Source organism: Phoca vitulina, unplaced genomic scaffold, assembly GCF_004348235.1.
Source record: "Phoca vitulina isolate PV1807 unplaced genomic scaffold, GSC_HSeal_1.0 scaffold1, whole genome shotgun sequence".
Lineage (NCBI taxonomy): Eukaryota > Metazoa > Chordata > Mammalia > Carnivora > Phocidae > Phoca > Phoca vitulina.
The window spans coordinates 4,681,114-4,697,492 of record NW_022589704.1 but is presented as its reverse complement, the minus strand read 5'-3'; the positions used below and the strand labels follow the sequence as shown (position 1 = coordinate 4,697,492).

The 16,379-nt window shown below is 49.1% G+C and overlaps 1 protein-coding gene across 1 annotated transcript in view; it reads right to left on the bottom strand.

Annotated features, from left to right (window-relative positions):
* IQCA1 (IQ motif containing with AAA domain 1) overlaps positions 1 to 14,782 on the bottom strand; it is a 150,433-nt gene extending 135,651 nt beyond the window's left edge. Inside the window, exons 1-3 of the mRNA XM_032408149.1 lie at positions 14,538 to 14,782; positions 5,741 to 6,065; positions 2,631 to 2,750 (exon numbers count right to left, since the gene is read on the bottom strand). Of these exons, the coding sequence (XP_032264040.1) occupies positions 2,631 to 2,750; positions 5,741 to 6,065; positions 14,538 to 14,548 (456 nt within the window). The 5' untranslated portion in view covers positions 14,549 to 14,782. The remainder of the gene's footprint in view (positions 1 to 2,630; positions 2,751 to 5,740; positions 6,066 to 14,537) is intronic.
* Positions 14,783 to 16,379: the final 1,597 nt, after the last annotated feature.

The following is a 16,379-nucleotide window of genomic DNA, read 5'->3' as shown; positions in this document are numbered from 1 at the left end:
ATTTGCATTTCAAAACATCCAAATGGGATGGGTAATTTATGACTGGAGAAACACCAGGGCTCATGCGGTAAAATGCTGCCTTTGGGGACCTCAGATGGGCTAGGGGAGGCAAAGCCAGGTGCGGGGCTGTGACATTTCCTGAGGAGGGTCAAGAGCAAGGTTGTTGGGGCATCCGGAGCCCTGCGAGAGCTCTGAGTGGGCTCAGGGGTGAGGCTCTCTGTGGTCCTTGGGGCTCGGGAGAAGCTGGGGATGTGGCCTGGCTTGGGTGGAGCCTCATGCAGGGACAGAGGCAGAAAGGAGAGGCCTTCTGAATCAGAAAACACCCACTCATGGGCTGAATCCTTGCCAAGATCTCAGAGGGCAGCATGGCCACCTTATCAGAACATGGTGCCAGACCCTGAGGTCCCAAGTGTGGGATGTTCCGATTCATCACCAGGGCCCCTGTTTCCCATGATGATGTCTTCTCTGTAATGGCCCCGGGGTGGGGGTGGGGGTGGGGGTGGGAGTGGGGGGGACAGTGCCCAGGAAGGAGCAGGGAAAGGAAAGGGGCATTTACTGAGACCCTACAGAAGCCAGAGGCTTTTCATAGAGAATCTCGGCAAATTCACAAAGCAACCCCCAAGGTGGGTATTTTTGTGACCAGTCAAGAGTTAAGACCGAGGCTGACAGAAGAAATAGAATTGCCACGAGCTCCCGGGGTTACTAAGGGGTAGAGCCAATTTGAACCAAGACTGACCCTCTTCCTCTGCTCCCCAGTGTGGTGCCCTGGCTCCCTTTGAGGGGCTCTTTCATGTCACAATTCCTCAGAGTCTGGTTTTCAGTGAGATCTCATCACCTCAAATTTTCAGTGAGCGCACATTTCCAATAATGCACTCAGCAGGTTAGAGTAGAATGAATATCATGTCGGCATTGAACCGCACAAGGTATGTACCAGAGCTTAAGCAGATAGTAGGTGTCCTGCAAATATTAGTTATTATTGTATTATTATTTCCTTTAGATTCCATATTGTCATTCTGAAAATCATTATAGCCCTTATTGAAGACTTCTGAGGGTTTGAGTGGTCTACTCATTTTTGAACATTTACAGAGGGCCCAAGAGTAAATACTAAGCATTAAAGATGTAGGACTGGACGGCAATATTTGCCTCTCAAAATTCTTTTTGGGATATATATTGCATATATCTTCAAGAAATAAGCAGCTTGAGGTGAAACTGGGGTCTCGTGAGGCACTGAAGGGCGTGAGAAAGTCACACAGATGCCAAGGGCTGTTGCCCAGAGCCCGGCGTGTTGCTGACGTTGGGCCCATCAGAAGTTGGGGCTGGGATGGAGATGGACGGCTCTACCTAGTGGAGCCAGCTAGGGCTGGCTGAGAGAGAAAGCTCCCTGCAGCTGACCCTGCACCAGCAAAGAGGGACAGCAGAAAGGGGAAATAGCAAAGAGGAATTTTTAGGGTTTGACCATAGTGTGTACAACGTCATCGCCCTCCTCCATTTCCCCTATAAAATCCTCTGTGAATTCTGCACTGCTTGTCAATGTTTCATGCCAGGAGATACCTTGGGGGAGCTGGGTGAAGCGCTGAGTGCTTCCTTCTGAATGATGCATGGACTGAAGGCACCAACATGTGCAAGGATGGTGATGACCCCTACTTGAAACAGCCCCGGGACGGATTTCCAGGGATGCAATGCAGAGGGAGGATCAGTCAGTTAGGGGAGAGGCGAAGGAAGGAGAGACGGTCCTGAGTTAGTTGGGTCAGGTTTCTGGAGGGATGTTGCATCAAGTCGGGCTCTGATGAATGAGTACCATTTCGACAGGCTGGGCTGTAGGGAGAAGAGTGAGCCCTCTATGCAGCATGAAGCATGTCCATGGCTGAGAGGGAGCACAGAGTACCCCAAGCACTTCCTGCGGCAGGCAGACAGGGCACGTCCTGCTCCCACCCCACTGTCATTCTGGTTGCACTTGGAATCTTCCTTGGCACCAGGACCCAGGCTGACAACACCCAACGGGGCCTGTCTGTAGGAAGCCCACACGTGCTGGCTTCCCCTGGGCACTGGGGCCGCACCTGTCTCCCGGCATAGTTACTGACAGCCCCTTTCACTTGGAATCGTCCCAGCTGGGATGGGCACTGCCACTTCCCTGCATGGGCCATGACCAGCCAGGGCCGTGAGGCACTGATGCGCGGGAGGCAGCGAGGGCCACTGAAATGCACAAGCAGACTTGCCAGAAGGTGGATGCGGCAGTGCCGTGCGGAAAAGTCTGGAAGGGAAAGACTGACCAGTAGGTTAGCTTAACACTTAATTATTTCATATGAAAGTATTCCACTTCTGACTTTAGGTTAAGGGTCTGAGACGAAAAATCAAACCGAGCTGATAAATCTGCTCAGTCTCAGAGATACTGACTTAACCAACAAAGCATTATGTTTTGATCTCTATTTCTAAGTTCTTGAAAAATAATGGTCACGAATCATCAAAAACACGTCCCCAAGGTAAGCAACTTTTTACATATACCGAATAGCACGAGGGGCGGGTGCTGCTTTCTTCCCACTGGAAATAATCTGTCTCTCACACAATCAGGAGCCACGGAAAAAGGTTTTATATAGATTATGGAATGATGTTTATTAAAATAATATACGAACCTTTTCAGGTATATCTAGTCCAGTGTTGGCTAATATCTGAGCAAGGATTTTCTCTCTTCCTTTGATGACTTCCAGCTTCTCCTTCAAAAAATACTTGGGAATGGGAATATCTAATTGTTGCTAGAGAAGAGAAAGAATGAGCCAAAGGGCACAATTTTGTCACAATTGGTCAAAACTGCCACTTTTGTCACAATTCCAGGACTCAAATCCATCTAAGCTATACAGTAAGGACTGCACATCAAAGAGACGCGCTTTACCTCCCATCCTGATTTAAGAGGTGATGAGGTCGGTGGCGTGAAGAGAATTCATTACCGTTGAGGAGACACAAAGTCACAAGAAAAAACCATCACCACGGCCCTCGTTTTAATCATTACAGTAAAACTTGAGAACCCGCATCAATTAATCCTCAATTAACTAATGATAACTTAATGAAGGTCTTTAAAGAAACATAATATCATCTCAGCCTACCTAAAATAATAATGCAGACTAAGATAGCAAAGCATGGTGATGTAGAGATCTTTGAATTCAATCTCGTAAGTTATCATCAGTATCATTATTTGCATGTAAATGATCACATTTTTCCCCTAATAATTTGTTCTTATTTTTACCTAAATTACCCCAAATTACAAAAATTATTGGTAAAGTTCATTTGCTTTATTAGGAAACTTGTTTTTTATGCAATAAATATCAACTTCTGTTTTTTCATTTATGCATATTACCAAATATTTCAGTTAGTGGAGGTCACACGAAGGTTTACCAGCCCAAGTTCAACAATCAGGAGTGTAGAAGTGTTATTTGGGGGTATGGGGTGGGCCCTTGGGCACCCCCATCGAGAAACACTGTCCTAGACTCTCAGACACTCCTGCTTGCCTCTGGTAGACCAGTTGGCCTGGCAAAGCTAAGGGTCTAGTCCTCAGGGTCAGCTCCCCTTCTTCCCATTCTGGCGTGACTCCCCACACCCTCTCCCCCATCCAGGGGATTTTGAACAGGCCTTCCCTTAAAGAAGCATTATCACGTAAAGGGGTGTCTTTTTTAGGACTTGGTGAGACGATATCAGTACCAGGTGGCAACTGTTTTTGAAAACCAAATTTTCTTAGACTAATGGAGTTTCCATCCTCTACAGGGTGGAATCAAGGACACTTCTTATGGCAGAGAAACTCCCTCTCTACATCAGGGACCTATTAGGAAGGCTCCTTACATGGCAGGCTGCAGAAACACTCTTCCGGTTAGTTTAGCCGTAGGGGACACTGATGGATGGACTTAAGACTTCGTGGACCTAGGGCAGGAACACAGTGGAGAGTTCCTCATAAGCAGGGATGTGTCCAGGGATGAAGATGCTTTCAGGACTCTGCCATTTACTTCTGCTCCTCTTGGTGAGTCTGTTTTGTTCTCTCTCTCTCTCTCGTTCTCTCTCTCTTTCACTCTCAAGAGCAGCTTTCTTCGTTCTTCTGAGCATCTCAGAACAAAGGCTCCAACTACTCACAAATTTGGGAGCCCGAAGTTCAGACTCCGAGACAGGAACTGGTGTCTCTGTCTCAGTTTCAGAATCTCTGAGGGAAGGATTGCCTGGTGCAGCCACCAGTACCCATCCCCGAACTGACCAGCTGTGGTCGGACTGTGGGTCATATTGTACGGAGAGCTGTGCGCTGTGCAGGTGGCAGCCACGGAGGCCCTGACAGCGGTGCAGAACTGAGCCACGTAGGAGCTCCCAGAGATGGCACACATGTGTCTCCCTGGCCCGGCACTGCTCCCGGGGTCCATGCTGCTGCTGTTGGACGTGCCCCAGTGTCGTCACGTGGCTCACTGTGCACCCTTCGGAAATAGTGGAAAACACAGTTGAGAGACTCCCACCAGGAAGGGTTCCTGGACAATGTCCCTCATTCCTCACCTTTCAGTGCTCATGGCCTTTGAGAAGATGAACCAGGTGAACCAGAAAATCTGAAGGAGCCCACCACATAAATTTCATAAATTTCTTATTCTTCAGCTTTGAGAATATTATTTAATAGTCTTGGCATTAAATTAACACATTTTATATTGCTTTATTAATTCAATTTAGGGATATGACTTAATGATTTGATTTCATGTTTATCCTCAGGTGTTCCTGATAGACTCACATGGGTGAGTTAAGTACACCTAATCGAAAAAATCTGGTGCTTTAATCCACACTCTTATAAACGAACGCAATAAACACAAAAGTTTTGGAGTGATCTTCACGTTCCAATCATTTTAGGTATTCCTTAGAGTCCATTCTAACGAAGTGCAGTAATAATGTTAGGAAAGTCTATTCCAGAAAGAAACATAAACTTGATAGAATCTCAAATATTTTCAAAAGGAAGAGGCATTAAACACCAGGTAGAAAATTGAACACTGTCTCCTTTTAATTTTATTTTCGGGAAATGTTCCTTTCAAAATGAAGACTGAGCTCCCAGGACCGTGACACTGAAGTGAGCTGTCTGTCCACTGGCGTTGGCAGACTCAGCCAGACAGAGCGTCAGAAGAGACCCTGGGTGTTTGGCAGTGAAGGTCGGGAGGGCAGCAGTGGGGCAGAATGCTCACAGCTCCAGGGCATCAGAGAGGGAGGATGCCCTTCCTTCTTGTCTGAGGCTCAAAGGCCTATTGCCAAAAATCCCCGAGTCACCAAAGACCCAAAGCAGAGGAGGAGACACATCCATCTGGGAAGAAAGAACTGGTAACCAATAGGCTGCTCATCCTGAAGAAGATGATGGGAAGCAGAGGCCAGAGGGAGATCTCCTTTGGAAACAGAAGTAGGGGCACTTCGACTGGAAATCGGGAGGGTTTGTGTCCCAGGATATTTATCAAAGAGATGGCCTACTCCAGCCAACAGATCTGGGCAGACACCATGGTGACAAGGAAGAAAACAACTTCAGTGTCCGATGGACCCAAGGGCTGTGTGAAGATTTGTCTGTGCCCAAAACTACAGGGACCCAATCCTTGTCCAGGGTGGTATGGCCCAGCTGAAGGGCAACGCTTCAATTTTTCATACAACAACCAGCAAAGATGTCTAGAAAGTCTGTAGAAAATTGGTTAGAGACCTACATAGCTTATTTAAAATAACAAGAAACGGATAAGAGAAGAAGCTGAGTACTTACAGGAGCCAACTTTAGATCCTGTAGGATGTCATCAAAATAATGAAACTCCGTTAATTCCAACTCCACCATTTCATTCTTCAGTTCCAGGACGCGACCCATCACTCCGTCCAGTATTTTTCGGATCAATATTCGCTTCTGCGGGTGGACGATCTGGTCATAGACATCCTCCAGGTTTCTGAAGATCTGCACGTATTTTATGTAGAAGGTGGCCAACATTTGGAAGATGAAAGCTTGATTGCTTTGTGATTCCATCATGTTCTGAGACTCTTTATCAAGCAAAGAATTGAGGGCTTCTTGGGTCTGATGCCACATCTTATTATACATTCTGGGGAAAGACAGAGAATAAGTGAAAATTCCTTTGTGAGCCATACAAAATGGACATCTGGAATAACAAACGGTGACACGGCATCAGATGTGAACCAGGAACACGGTGTATAGTTCCCTTTAGACCATTTATGTCTTCTTCTGAGGTGCATGTGATTTTCGGACATGACCGCTGGTATCATTATCACCTATGTAGCTTAAAAATCCTTTCACCTCAATGATAAGAGTGATTCCTCACCATACCTGTAAAACCAGCATGATTACACCCATTTCAGAGATGAAGAAACTGTGAGCCAGAGTTTTCCACTGACTTGTCCATACACACAGCTGGTGGGCTATGAGTTGGAACAACCACGTTGGAAAGTAATTCTGCACCACCTTGTAAAGTCAAACACGGGCAGACCCTATGAATGAGCAATCATTCCCCGGAGAAACTCTTGTAAATCTGTGTCACAATGAACATAAAAGCGTTTCTTTATAATAGCCCGAACAAGGAGATAACCAATTGTATATGAATAAGAGAACGAATAAATAAACTGCAGTGTATTCCCAGCGGACTAGTCCCTGCAGTGGAGAGTGAATGACTTACAGCTCTAAGCAATAACTGTGAACCTGAGAACCATAATGTGGGACGTAAGAAGCAAGGCATGGCTGGCGTGGGAGGCCGGCCCCTAGGTCCGTGGAGCAGACAGGGAGCTGGAGGGCAGAGGAGAGTGAGATGCAGGTCTGTCCTCTCCCACTGCCTCCCTGGTGGCTCAGCACACGGTTGGGAGCCTCCTTCTACCAAAGGCTCAGGGTGGTAGCCGCTCTGCATTGCTCGCCCCATGACCCTTGTCGGTTCCTTGAGACTCTGTCCCCATCTCTTCTGCCAGTCCCTTTTTTAACCATCCTGCTGAGGGTGCCATCTTTTTCCTGCCTGGACTCTGACCAACACATCCAAGGCAGAATTTTGGTTGACATTTTGGGTGACTTTGGCTCTCTTTATGTCCCAGAATCAGATGAAAGGCTAATGGAAAGATCAGTGTGTCTGGGAAGAGGCTTATTAACTCTCCCGGGGGTGAGAGGGTGGGCAGGATCCTGGCCCTTTCCCTGGGATGAGGGGGAAACTCACAACCCATTAGGTCTTTCTTGTGCTGGCCGGGGGGGCTCAATCTCTGCCGGAATGGAGCCAGTGGGTCAAGGGGAGTGAAGGCTCTCCCTTCCTCTTCGCCATCAGCCTGGCCTCCCAACCCCATTCTCACCTGTGTGTGGCACCCCCAGGTCCAGGCTGCCTGCACGAGCCTCTTCTGTCAGCACGGGGGCGGCTGGGCACCTGCTCTCTGGGGTCAAAATGCCCCTTAGGCAGACCTACCACCTTTAGCCCCACCTCAGAAGGACCAGACCTTGCCTCCTCTCTTGCCAGGGTTCTGCCAGAAGGTGGGCTTTTCTTCCCTCCCCCTCTGCTGGCGCTCAGGTCCCATGTGCCTGCCTCTTCCCCCCTCATCTCATCTGCATTCCTTCCTTCTATGTTCTCGTGATAGCTCCTGGCAAATGCTCTAACGTTCCCTTGGCCCTCGTGTGTTTATAGCCTTTGACATCCCCTATTGCCATTTTGGAGGTGATTCAGGAAGAGCAGGAAATAAAATTGCTCATAAAATCCACCTTGTTTTACTGGGAATCCCTCATCGACCTTCCCAAGGTCATTAGCGGGCATCCCCTCTTGGTGCTCGGCTCTGGTCCCATTACCTGCCCTTCCTCACTCATTCTCCACACTTCCCTCTGAGAAATTGCCAGCATCACTTCCTGGAATTGACCGCACGCTGTGACCTGTGCTAGGTGTGACCCTGGCCACGCTCCATGAACAAGGCTCCTGTTACTCCCGCTGAGGTGGGAGGAGGTGGCCTGCTCCTCAGAGGTGAGGTCAGTGTCCGAGCCCCGTCTTGGGCTTGGAACCATTATTCTACACTATACCGCCGCCTCTACCTTGACCAAAAATAAAAGAACCACCACTATCACCAGAAAATACATAATCATAACTCTTGCCAAGATCATGGGTGAGAAATTTAATCTCAACATTCTAATGTCCATTCACCTGGTTGCAAATGAGATTGAATATCCACCTGCATATGGGTTGTTTGCAAGTTCTCTTCCTCAGATCGTTTATCCATTTGTTTTGCTTGTTTTTACACTGGATTGTTTTTCTATTAGTTTATGGGGGTTCTTTATATATACTGAGTGCCTATGAGTTCCTTAGCTTGCCTTCCAGCTGAGAAGCTGGTGTCTTACTACAGCCCAGGGCAGGCTGTAGGCACGTGCCCTCCACCTCCGTCCTGCTGGGAAGGGCGATCCCACCCGGTTTCATGCGGGTCCAGCTGCAGTCCTCCAGGCTGGTTTGGAGCCAGGCCCCGCTGGGGCAGCAATCCCAGAGCACAGTGCCCGTCCCTGTGCCAGGGCCTGGCCAGGCCTCCTGCTTGCGTCTGCTCGCTGCTGTGCACTCCCACGCTGCTCCTGGTGCAGAGAGTTTCAACTTGCATTAAAAAAATTCCAATTCTTTAGTTTTTCAATTTAAGATATTTTCATTTTATTTTAAAATGTACTCTTCCACTATTCAGTATAATAAATACATATTAGTATGTTACCAAGTAATACAAACTTAAAAGAACAATTAAAAACTTTTTTTAAGATTTATTCATTTATTTCAGAGAGAGAGGGAGATTTATTTATTTCAGAGAGTGTGTGCGTGCCAGCAGGGGGAGGGGCAGTGGGAGACGGAGACAAGCAGACTCCCCACTGACTGAGCTCAGAGCCCCACGCGGGGCTCCATCCCAGGACCCTGAGATCATGACCTGAGCCAAAATCCAGAGTCGGATGCGTAACCTACTGAGCCACCCAGGTGCCCCTAAAAATAAAATTTTTAAATAAAACATTAAAAAAAACATTTTTTTTAAATCTCTTATTTTTATGTTCCTGGAACAGAGATGAGAGACTTTCATCTTCTTGGCCAAAAGTCAGAAGTTCTCTTGGTGGGTGAAGAGCCTTTCAGGTTCAGATGATGATGATGAGGATGAGGATGAGGATGGAAGCAGCTCAAAAGTACATAATGCTGGTCACAGTCCTAAGTGCTTTACAGGTATCAGCTCTCATGAACCTAACAGCCCTCTCAAGCAGGTGCTACCATCCCTGCAGTTCACAGAGGAGCAAACAGAGGCACAGCAGAGCTGACCCGCGTCCAGGCAGTCTGGCTCCAGGGCTCATAGTCTGAGCCCCTTTGCGGCCCCCATTCTTCAGGGTGAAAGCAAATGAGGGTGACGAATCAGGTGGCGTAGCTGTGATGGGCCAAGATTTACAGTTGAATATACACCTCTCCCCGCAGTCCTCCACTGAGTGTGGATGCTGAATACTGCCTTGGGCACGCCTCCTGGGGGGTGCGAGTGTCAGATGTCTCCAAACTTGGACATACTTAAAAAATATCGCTAATGAAAGAACATCCTGCCAGATGGCTTTATGAAGAGAACATTTACAGGGGGCAGTTAGATTCTATTTAGCACAGGACTTGCCACTCCTTGCAGAAGAAATGACTATTTATTAGAAACGACCCCATCCCAGAACAGTAACGGCAACACCTTCCGGGCCCAACGGGTCCCAGCATCAGGTGGCGCACGTATGGTGGCGATTCTGCCTTCTGTGCCTTAAAAAACCAGGCAAACAGGAGGGGGGAGGGGAAGACAGAAACAATGAACGCTGGCTTATCAAGCATCTGCCCCGGGGGAGGTGAAGCTGGGAAGGGTGCCCAGAAGCTGAGCCTGTTCCTAGTTCACCAAAGCCCAGACTCCGAGCATCTGAGGGGGGCAGCACACGCAGGCCTCCCCTGACCTGACGGGTGACACCAGCTGTCCAACCAATGTTCACATAAAACAGAAAGCCATGTGGTTTGTTTTGTGCCCTAAACCTGTCAGGACAGCATTACAGAAGAAAATTACAGGCTAATTTTGTTTAGAACTCGGATCTGAAATCCCACTTAGCAAACAGGACTCAGCCCCAGATCAAAAGAATGGTTCCCTCTGACCGGGGAGGGGTCATCCCAGGAATCTGCGAGAGTTCAGCATAAAGACTAGCTGAGCTAAATACAGCAACAGAATGGTACAAACTGAAGATTATTTCCACAGATGACAAGAAAATGCTCAATAAATTTAATTTATGGCATATGCCTGATGAAGAATACTGCCCGCATACCCCAAAGAACAGATGCTTTCAGCCCTTCAAAACGCTGAACACCAGAGACCAAAAATATTTTCAGGAGACACACTAGAAATCTAAAAGACAGGAGTGAAAGAACATCAAGCAGACAGAAAAGGGATTCATACAAAAGATTTAAGAAACTGCTTGTAAATGACACAGTGGCAAAATCCAAGGAAATCGGTAACAAAATATAAGAAGTCAACTGTGCAGCAAAGTTGCAAGACATCAGTAAAAGCCACAAACACTGAACACAGAGAAAAATACGAAAAATGAAACCCCTTTCCCACTACTGATTAAACATCTAAGAATGAATATGGTGGGAGCCACACAAGATGTAACTGAAGAAAATTCTAGAATGCTAGCTGCGGAGGATCAGAACAGGCAGAGGGCTGGAGAGACAAGATAAAAAGAAAGCAGACTCTTTTTTTTAAATTTTTTTTTTTTAAGGTTTTTATTTATTTGACAGAGAGAGAGCCCAAGTAGGCAGAGTGGCAGTCAGAAGGAGAGAGAGAAGCAGGCTTCCCGCTGAGCAGGGAGCCCGACGTGGGGCTCGATCCCAGGACCCTGGGATCATGACCTGAGCTGAAGGCAGCTGCTTAACCAACTGAGCCACCCAGGCGCCCCAAGAAAGCAGACTCTTGAGACTGACAGGCAGATTTAACATTACCGAGAATCTGGGAATGATATACTGGAGTCCATATAAATAAATCTAGTCATAATTTCTAAATGTGGGGCTGGGGTCAGTAATGAAAAGTAAGGGGCATTTATCAGACTTCAAAGCACTGAACATGCCAGTAAGCACTAAGGTTGTGCAAGACCCCACGGAGGCTGCCTTGTGGGGTGCAGGTGGGGTGACCTGAATCCCACACAGACCCATGCCCATCGTGATCAAGGGATGTTGGGTAGAGGATGCTTCCACCAGGGGCAACCACACCCACACTGGTGGACGGAACGCACCCAGAATTTAGGAATGCCTGGACTCCGCTTTGGGACAGACCCAGCCCAGGGAAGACTTGCTGCCCTAGCTCAGTGCACTCATTGGCTTCCGCCCAGGGTCAAAGAGGCAGGAACCCCTCCAGGGCCATGGCTGAGCTGACCCCTCACTGGAACTCTGGGCTGAGGATTCTCCTGGTGGCTTGAGCTTTCCAAGTCCTGCCTTTGGGCGGCAGCCTCTTCCTTCCTCACCTGCTGCTTTTCTGGAGCGACCAGGCACGGGTCAGTGGGTGATGGGAAATATCAGGCAGCCATGTGAGCCAGCCCACCCCGCATCATCACCCTTTCCTCTGGACACTGACCTCGGCGTCCTTGCCTTCCAGGTTCCCTGCTGTCCTGATGCTCCTCCTTGTGCGCCCACTGGCCACAACCACACCGGTCTCTGCACTGCCAGGGCCTGGCCACTGTGTCTCAGCCTGGCCAGCCTGGGGAGCCCCCACTGCCCCTGCATGCAGTCCCCGCCTGGTTTGAGCCCCGCCCCGCCTCGCTGCCCCTCGGTCCCTGCATTCTTCTGCTGAGCCTGTGCCCGGGAACGTTACGTGAGACCTGGGATGTCGCAGGACAAATTTTTTTAAAAATAAGAACATCATTGAGATATAATTCACGTTCCATAATTTTATCCTTTAAACCCACCAATCAGTGGGTTTTAGTATATTCACCACCACCACCTCTATCTAACTCGAGAACATTTTCATCTCCCCAAGAGGAGCCCCTGTCCCCCCTCCTCCCAGCCCCTGGCCACCACTAATCTAATTTCTGTATCCGTCTGCCTACTGTGGGCATCTCACATAAATGGGCCCACACAGATCCCTTGTGGTCTGGCTCCTTTCCCTCAGCACAATGTTTCCAAAGCGCACACGTGCAGAGGCATGCATCAGGACCTCGCTTCTTCTTGCTGCCAAATAGGGTCCAGGCACGCATACACCCCAGTCTCTGGCCCGCGCTGCAGTGATGGGCATGGGGAGACCTCATGCTGTCTCCTGAGGTAGTGGGTCTCAGACTCGCCACAGCCTCCTTGTGCCTTCACCTCCTCAAGTGGCAAATCTGGATAAGGACACCTCTCTGGACACCCCAAGGGATTACTGTGGGATGGGATAACAGCTGTGAAAGTGTTCGTGAAATTTTAAATGCACCTTGCAAAGAGAAGGTGGTATTTTATCCATGAGACTACTTAGAATTTTTTTTTTTTTTAAGTACATGATTGGTTTCAGACTTGAGCATATGACCAAGAAATGTTGCAGGTTTTGAAGTCAGGAGGATTGTGGGTAGAGAAGACGGAATATGACAGTTGAAAACGGCCAGACTGTTATTTCTATAGCTTGGCAGATTTTCTGTAGCCAGGTGGGTGGGGGAAGGGAAGGCTGGACTATTCAGACATACCACGTGCTTCGACGAAAAATCTAAATCTTGCAAAATGAGAATTCTTCCCAAGATATTTTATATAGGGTAAATCTTCAAATTCTTCCAATACTATATAGCTGTTTGTCCTCTTTCCAGAATATTCCCTTGGCCTTCTTGCTTCAGGGAGGCCCGCTGTCCTTCCCTGCAGCCCTCACAAGAGAGGCTCCCTTTTCACCAGACTCCTCCAACTGCTGTCGGGGCGTGGGGTCAACGTCCTTGCTCCCCACCGCCACTTCCAGATCATTCTCCCTGCCCCATCCCCTAGCTTTGCACCTCATTTCATCAGGTGGCATCACCACTGCCCCTCACTGTCCCCATTGTCTACTCCCTACACCATCTTTCCAGGACCCCACAAGGTGCCTACCGAAGAATAGCATTTACCGACAGACTCTACCCTCCTCAATTCCCTCAAAGCCAAGACCTCGAGCCACCTGCTGGAGCTCATGTTCCCACTAGCAACATCACCCCACTACTCCCTCATCCTCCTCACCATCCCCTTTCCTTTAGCAAAGAAACATGCCATTGCTTCCTATCTTCAAAAAAAATCTGTCTCCTGGCCCCATTTCCCTGCACCAGCTATAACAAAACTTTAAAAAGTTGGCCATGCTCACTGTCTCTCCTCCTGTTCCCTCCCACTCTCAGCAACCTTCCTACTCCATCCCCCACGAGCGTCAAGGGCACCAGCGGACCCCGCCTTGCTAAATGGATGGCCCACTTCGGTTCTCTTCTGACTTGTCTCAGCAGTGTTTGAGTCTGTCACTCCCTCCTCCCAGAAACATTGCTTCCTGTTCACCCGGCTTCCAGAACACCGCAGTTTTGCTTCCTCCTCACGGATCACACCTTTGATCCCTTTGCTGGTGTCTGTTCCCCAGTCTCTTACCACCTGATGACCCCTTCTCTCTGTCTACACTCATGCCGTGTCAGTAAAGTCCATCTACATACCAACACCTGTCGAGTTTATATTTCATACACAGACCTCTCTCCTGAACTCAAGGCTCGAATATTCAACTGCCTACTTGATCTCCAGTAGGCCCTTCAAACTCAGCATGCCCCAAACTGAGCTCCCACCTTCCCCACCTGCAGCATCTCAGCAAGCCCTTGATCTCTCTGCTCTCATTTCCTCACCTACCAATAGGGTTAGTAAGAGCGTGCCTGCAGGCTGGAATGGCACGGCCTGCTTGCTCGGTATGAACCACTTAGCCTCTCTGTGCCCGATTCCTCAGCTGTAAGATGGGAAGAACAGTATTAACAGGCCCTGCATTATGGGGTGTTGTGAAGATCACACGCGCTGCCCTATTTCACACACGCAGCACGGCGCCCGCAGAACCAGCACCATAACACGTCCGAAGTGGTCCTGGTGAAGACCAAACGAAACAAGTGCTGGGCGAAGAGCGCAGCGCTAGGCAAACACTCTTTCCGGTACGCCCACCGCCCCACTGCGGTTCCTTGGGAAAAGCAGAGTGGTGCCATGAAGCTTCCTCAAGCTCCTTCCTTAATGCGGGACCTGGGTGTTTCCACAAAGCAATCCACGTATAACTGAGAAAGACGAACAAAAAAAGCAGGCGATGTGCCGAATGCCCCGAAGGTGCTGCTGTTTCGATAAGACAGCAGCAAGGGCATAAGCCACGGGCTCACGGGGGCTCATCTCCACCGGGGGAGAGGCAGTGCGACCGGGAGGAGGGAGACCTAGGCGCATGCCATTCCTTGTCCACAAGAACCTGATACTCTATCCTGGGCCTGCCTTCATTTGCTAAAATGAAGGAGGGGAGGGGAGAGAAGAAAAAGGAAAAGCAGCAGAGCAAGCCCTCTTTCCGTCCGGAGACGCCCACCCGGGTCTATAAGCCCGCAGCCCATCACTTACGCGTTCGACATGGCTGGCTACTTTCTCTCTTTCCCTCGCCCGCCTGGAAGCTCTTCCGTCTCGCTCCGAAGGGCGGCCGGCTGCAGGCGTCGCGACACCACCGGGGGCGTCCACGGAGAGGTCCTTCAGGAGGAGGGGGACGGCGATCGGGGCTATCCTCTCGCTCTGGGCAGGAAAAGGCGATAGCGCGCAGGCACAGAGAGGTGAACTCGAACGTTCCCTCGGCCACCGGAGGCTCGGGAACCTTACAGTAGCCACGCAGCGGGACGCGAGGCGGAACCTAGCAACCGAGACGCTACGCCTGCGCAGTGCTGGCTTACCCCCCCTCCGGCCGGGCGCGTCCCCGGCGGCGCGTCCCCGCCCCCCCGAGCTCCACGCGCCTGCGCTGCTGCCTGGTTTCCGTGGCAACCGCGCCCTGGCGCGGCGGGCTGCTGGTTGGCGGAAGGGAGCTGCCGCCTGCTTGGGACCAGGGTGAGGGGCCGACCTCCCGGCGGACCCACCAGCCCAGGTCCCTTCCGCTGGCCCGTCGTCCTCCACGCCGTCTTCCCTCTTCCCTGTTTGCCCCCGTCTGGACAAGGGCCTTGATTATAGCCTCAGTCTTCCCATCTGTAAAATGGGATAACAGTCACTCATTTGTTCAGAACTTGACTGGGCTTCTCCTCCGGGCCAAGCGCAGACTTGGGTTCTGGGGATACAGGGCAGAAGCAGTCCTGCCCTTCTGGGCGAAATGAAAGTGAGATAAGGAGCTAGTGTGTTGTAAATGGAAAATGCCATGTGGATGTTAGTTATTAGCAGGTCGCTATGAGTGTCTGCTTTCACTGCCCTTCTTTCTTCATCTTTAGTAAATTTGCAAATTTTATAACCTGCAATTCCTACAGAAATATATATTCAGAACCAATGCAGTTGAAAGAGCATGGAGAAGACATCTACATAAAAATGACAGCATGATTCTGGATCACAGAACCTCTCTTCCACGATTACTAATGAAATGAACAAAAGAAGAGCAAAAATCAGGAAAAACAACAACAAAAGAAAAGAGCAACTAAACAAAAAATTAAGTAAAACTTTGTGCCATAAACTTCAAAAAATTGTGCTCAGTGAAATAAAAGTCTGCAGTGGAGAATGGCATCTGAATCTCATCCCCGTTCCCCAAAGATCCCCACTAGGGAAGGAAACCAAGTAGACAAAATACGAAGATTTCTCACTAATGCTTTTTTGATACAAGGAAGACATGAATCTGCAAAGTGAGATGAGAAGCAAGCTACCTGGGGAAATCCAGGTGAGACAAAACTATCACGAGTAGAAAACAGCCCTTACTGCCCACAGGACCTGACCAGAGCTGGGAAAAATCACTAGGGCTTGCCACTTTCTAGGACTTTGCACTGTATAGAGGCAAAGATTCAAAATCCAAGGACAGTTTGTCACAGAAACAGGGTGGGCTCCTAACAAGGGTGGGGGATGGTGGCAGAAGTTTAACAGAATCTCAGGAGGAAGCAGAGCCCAGGACTTGCACACATCCAGTGGATCAGCCCTAATCCTCAGTGTGTATACAGGTCATAGAAAAGTAGATAAAGATGCAATCTTCCAGCTCTCAAACTCATTCAGATATAGTGAGAAAGCAGTCAAGGAGAATTTGCTCACATTATATTTGAACAGAAGATTTACAAAGAGCAATCCGTGTTAGATTTAAATAAGATATAAGCAACAAATCTACTATCCAAATGTATGACATTAGTAACAGGGGAAGGGAAAAAAAACAAACAAAAACAGAAACAAAAGAGGGGCGCCTGGGTGGCTCAGTCAGTTAAGCATCTGCCTTCGGTCTGGGTCATGATCTCAGGG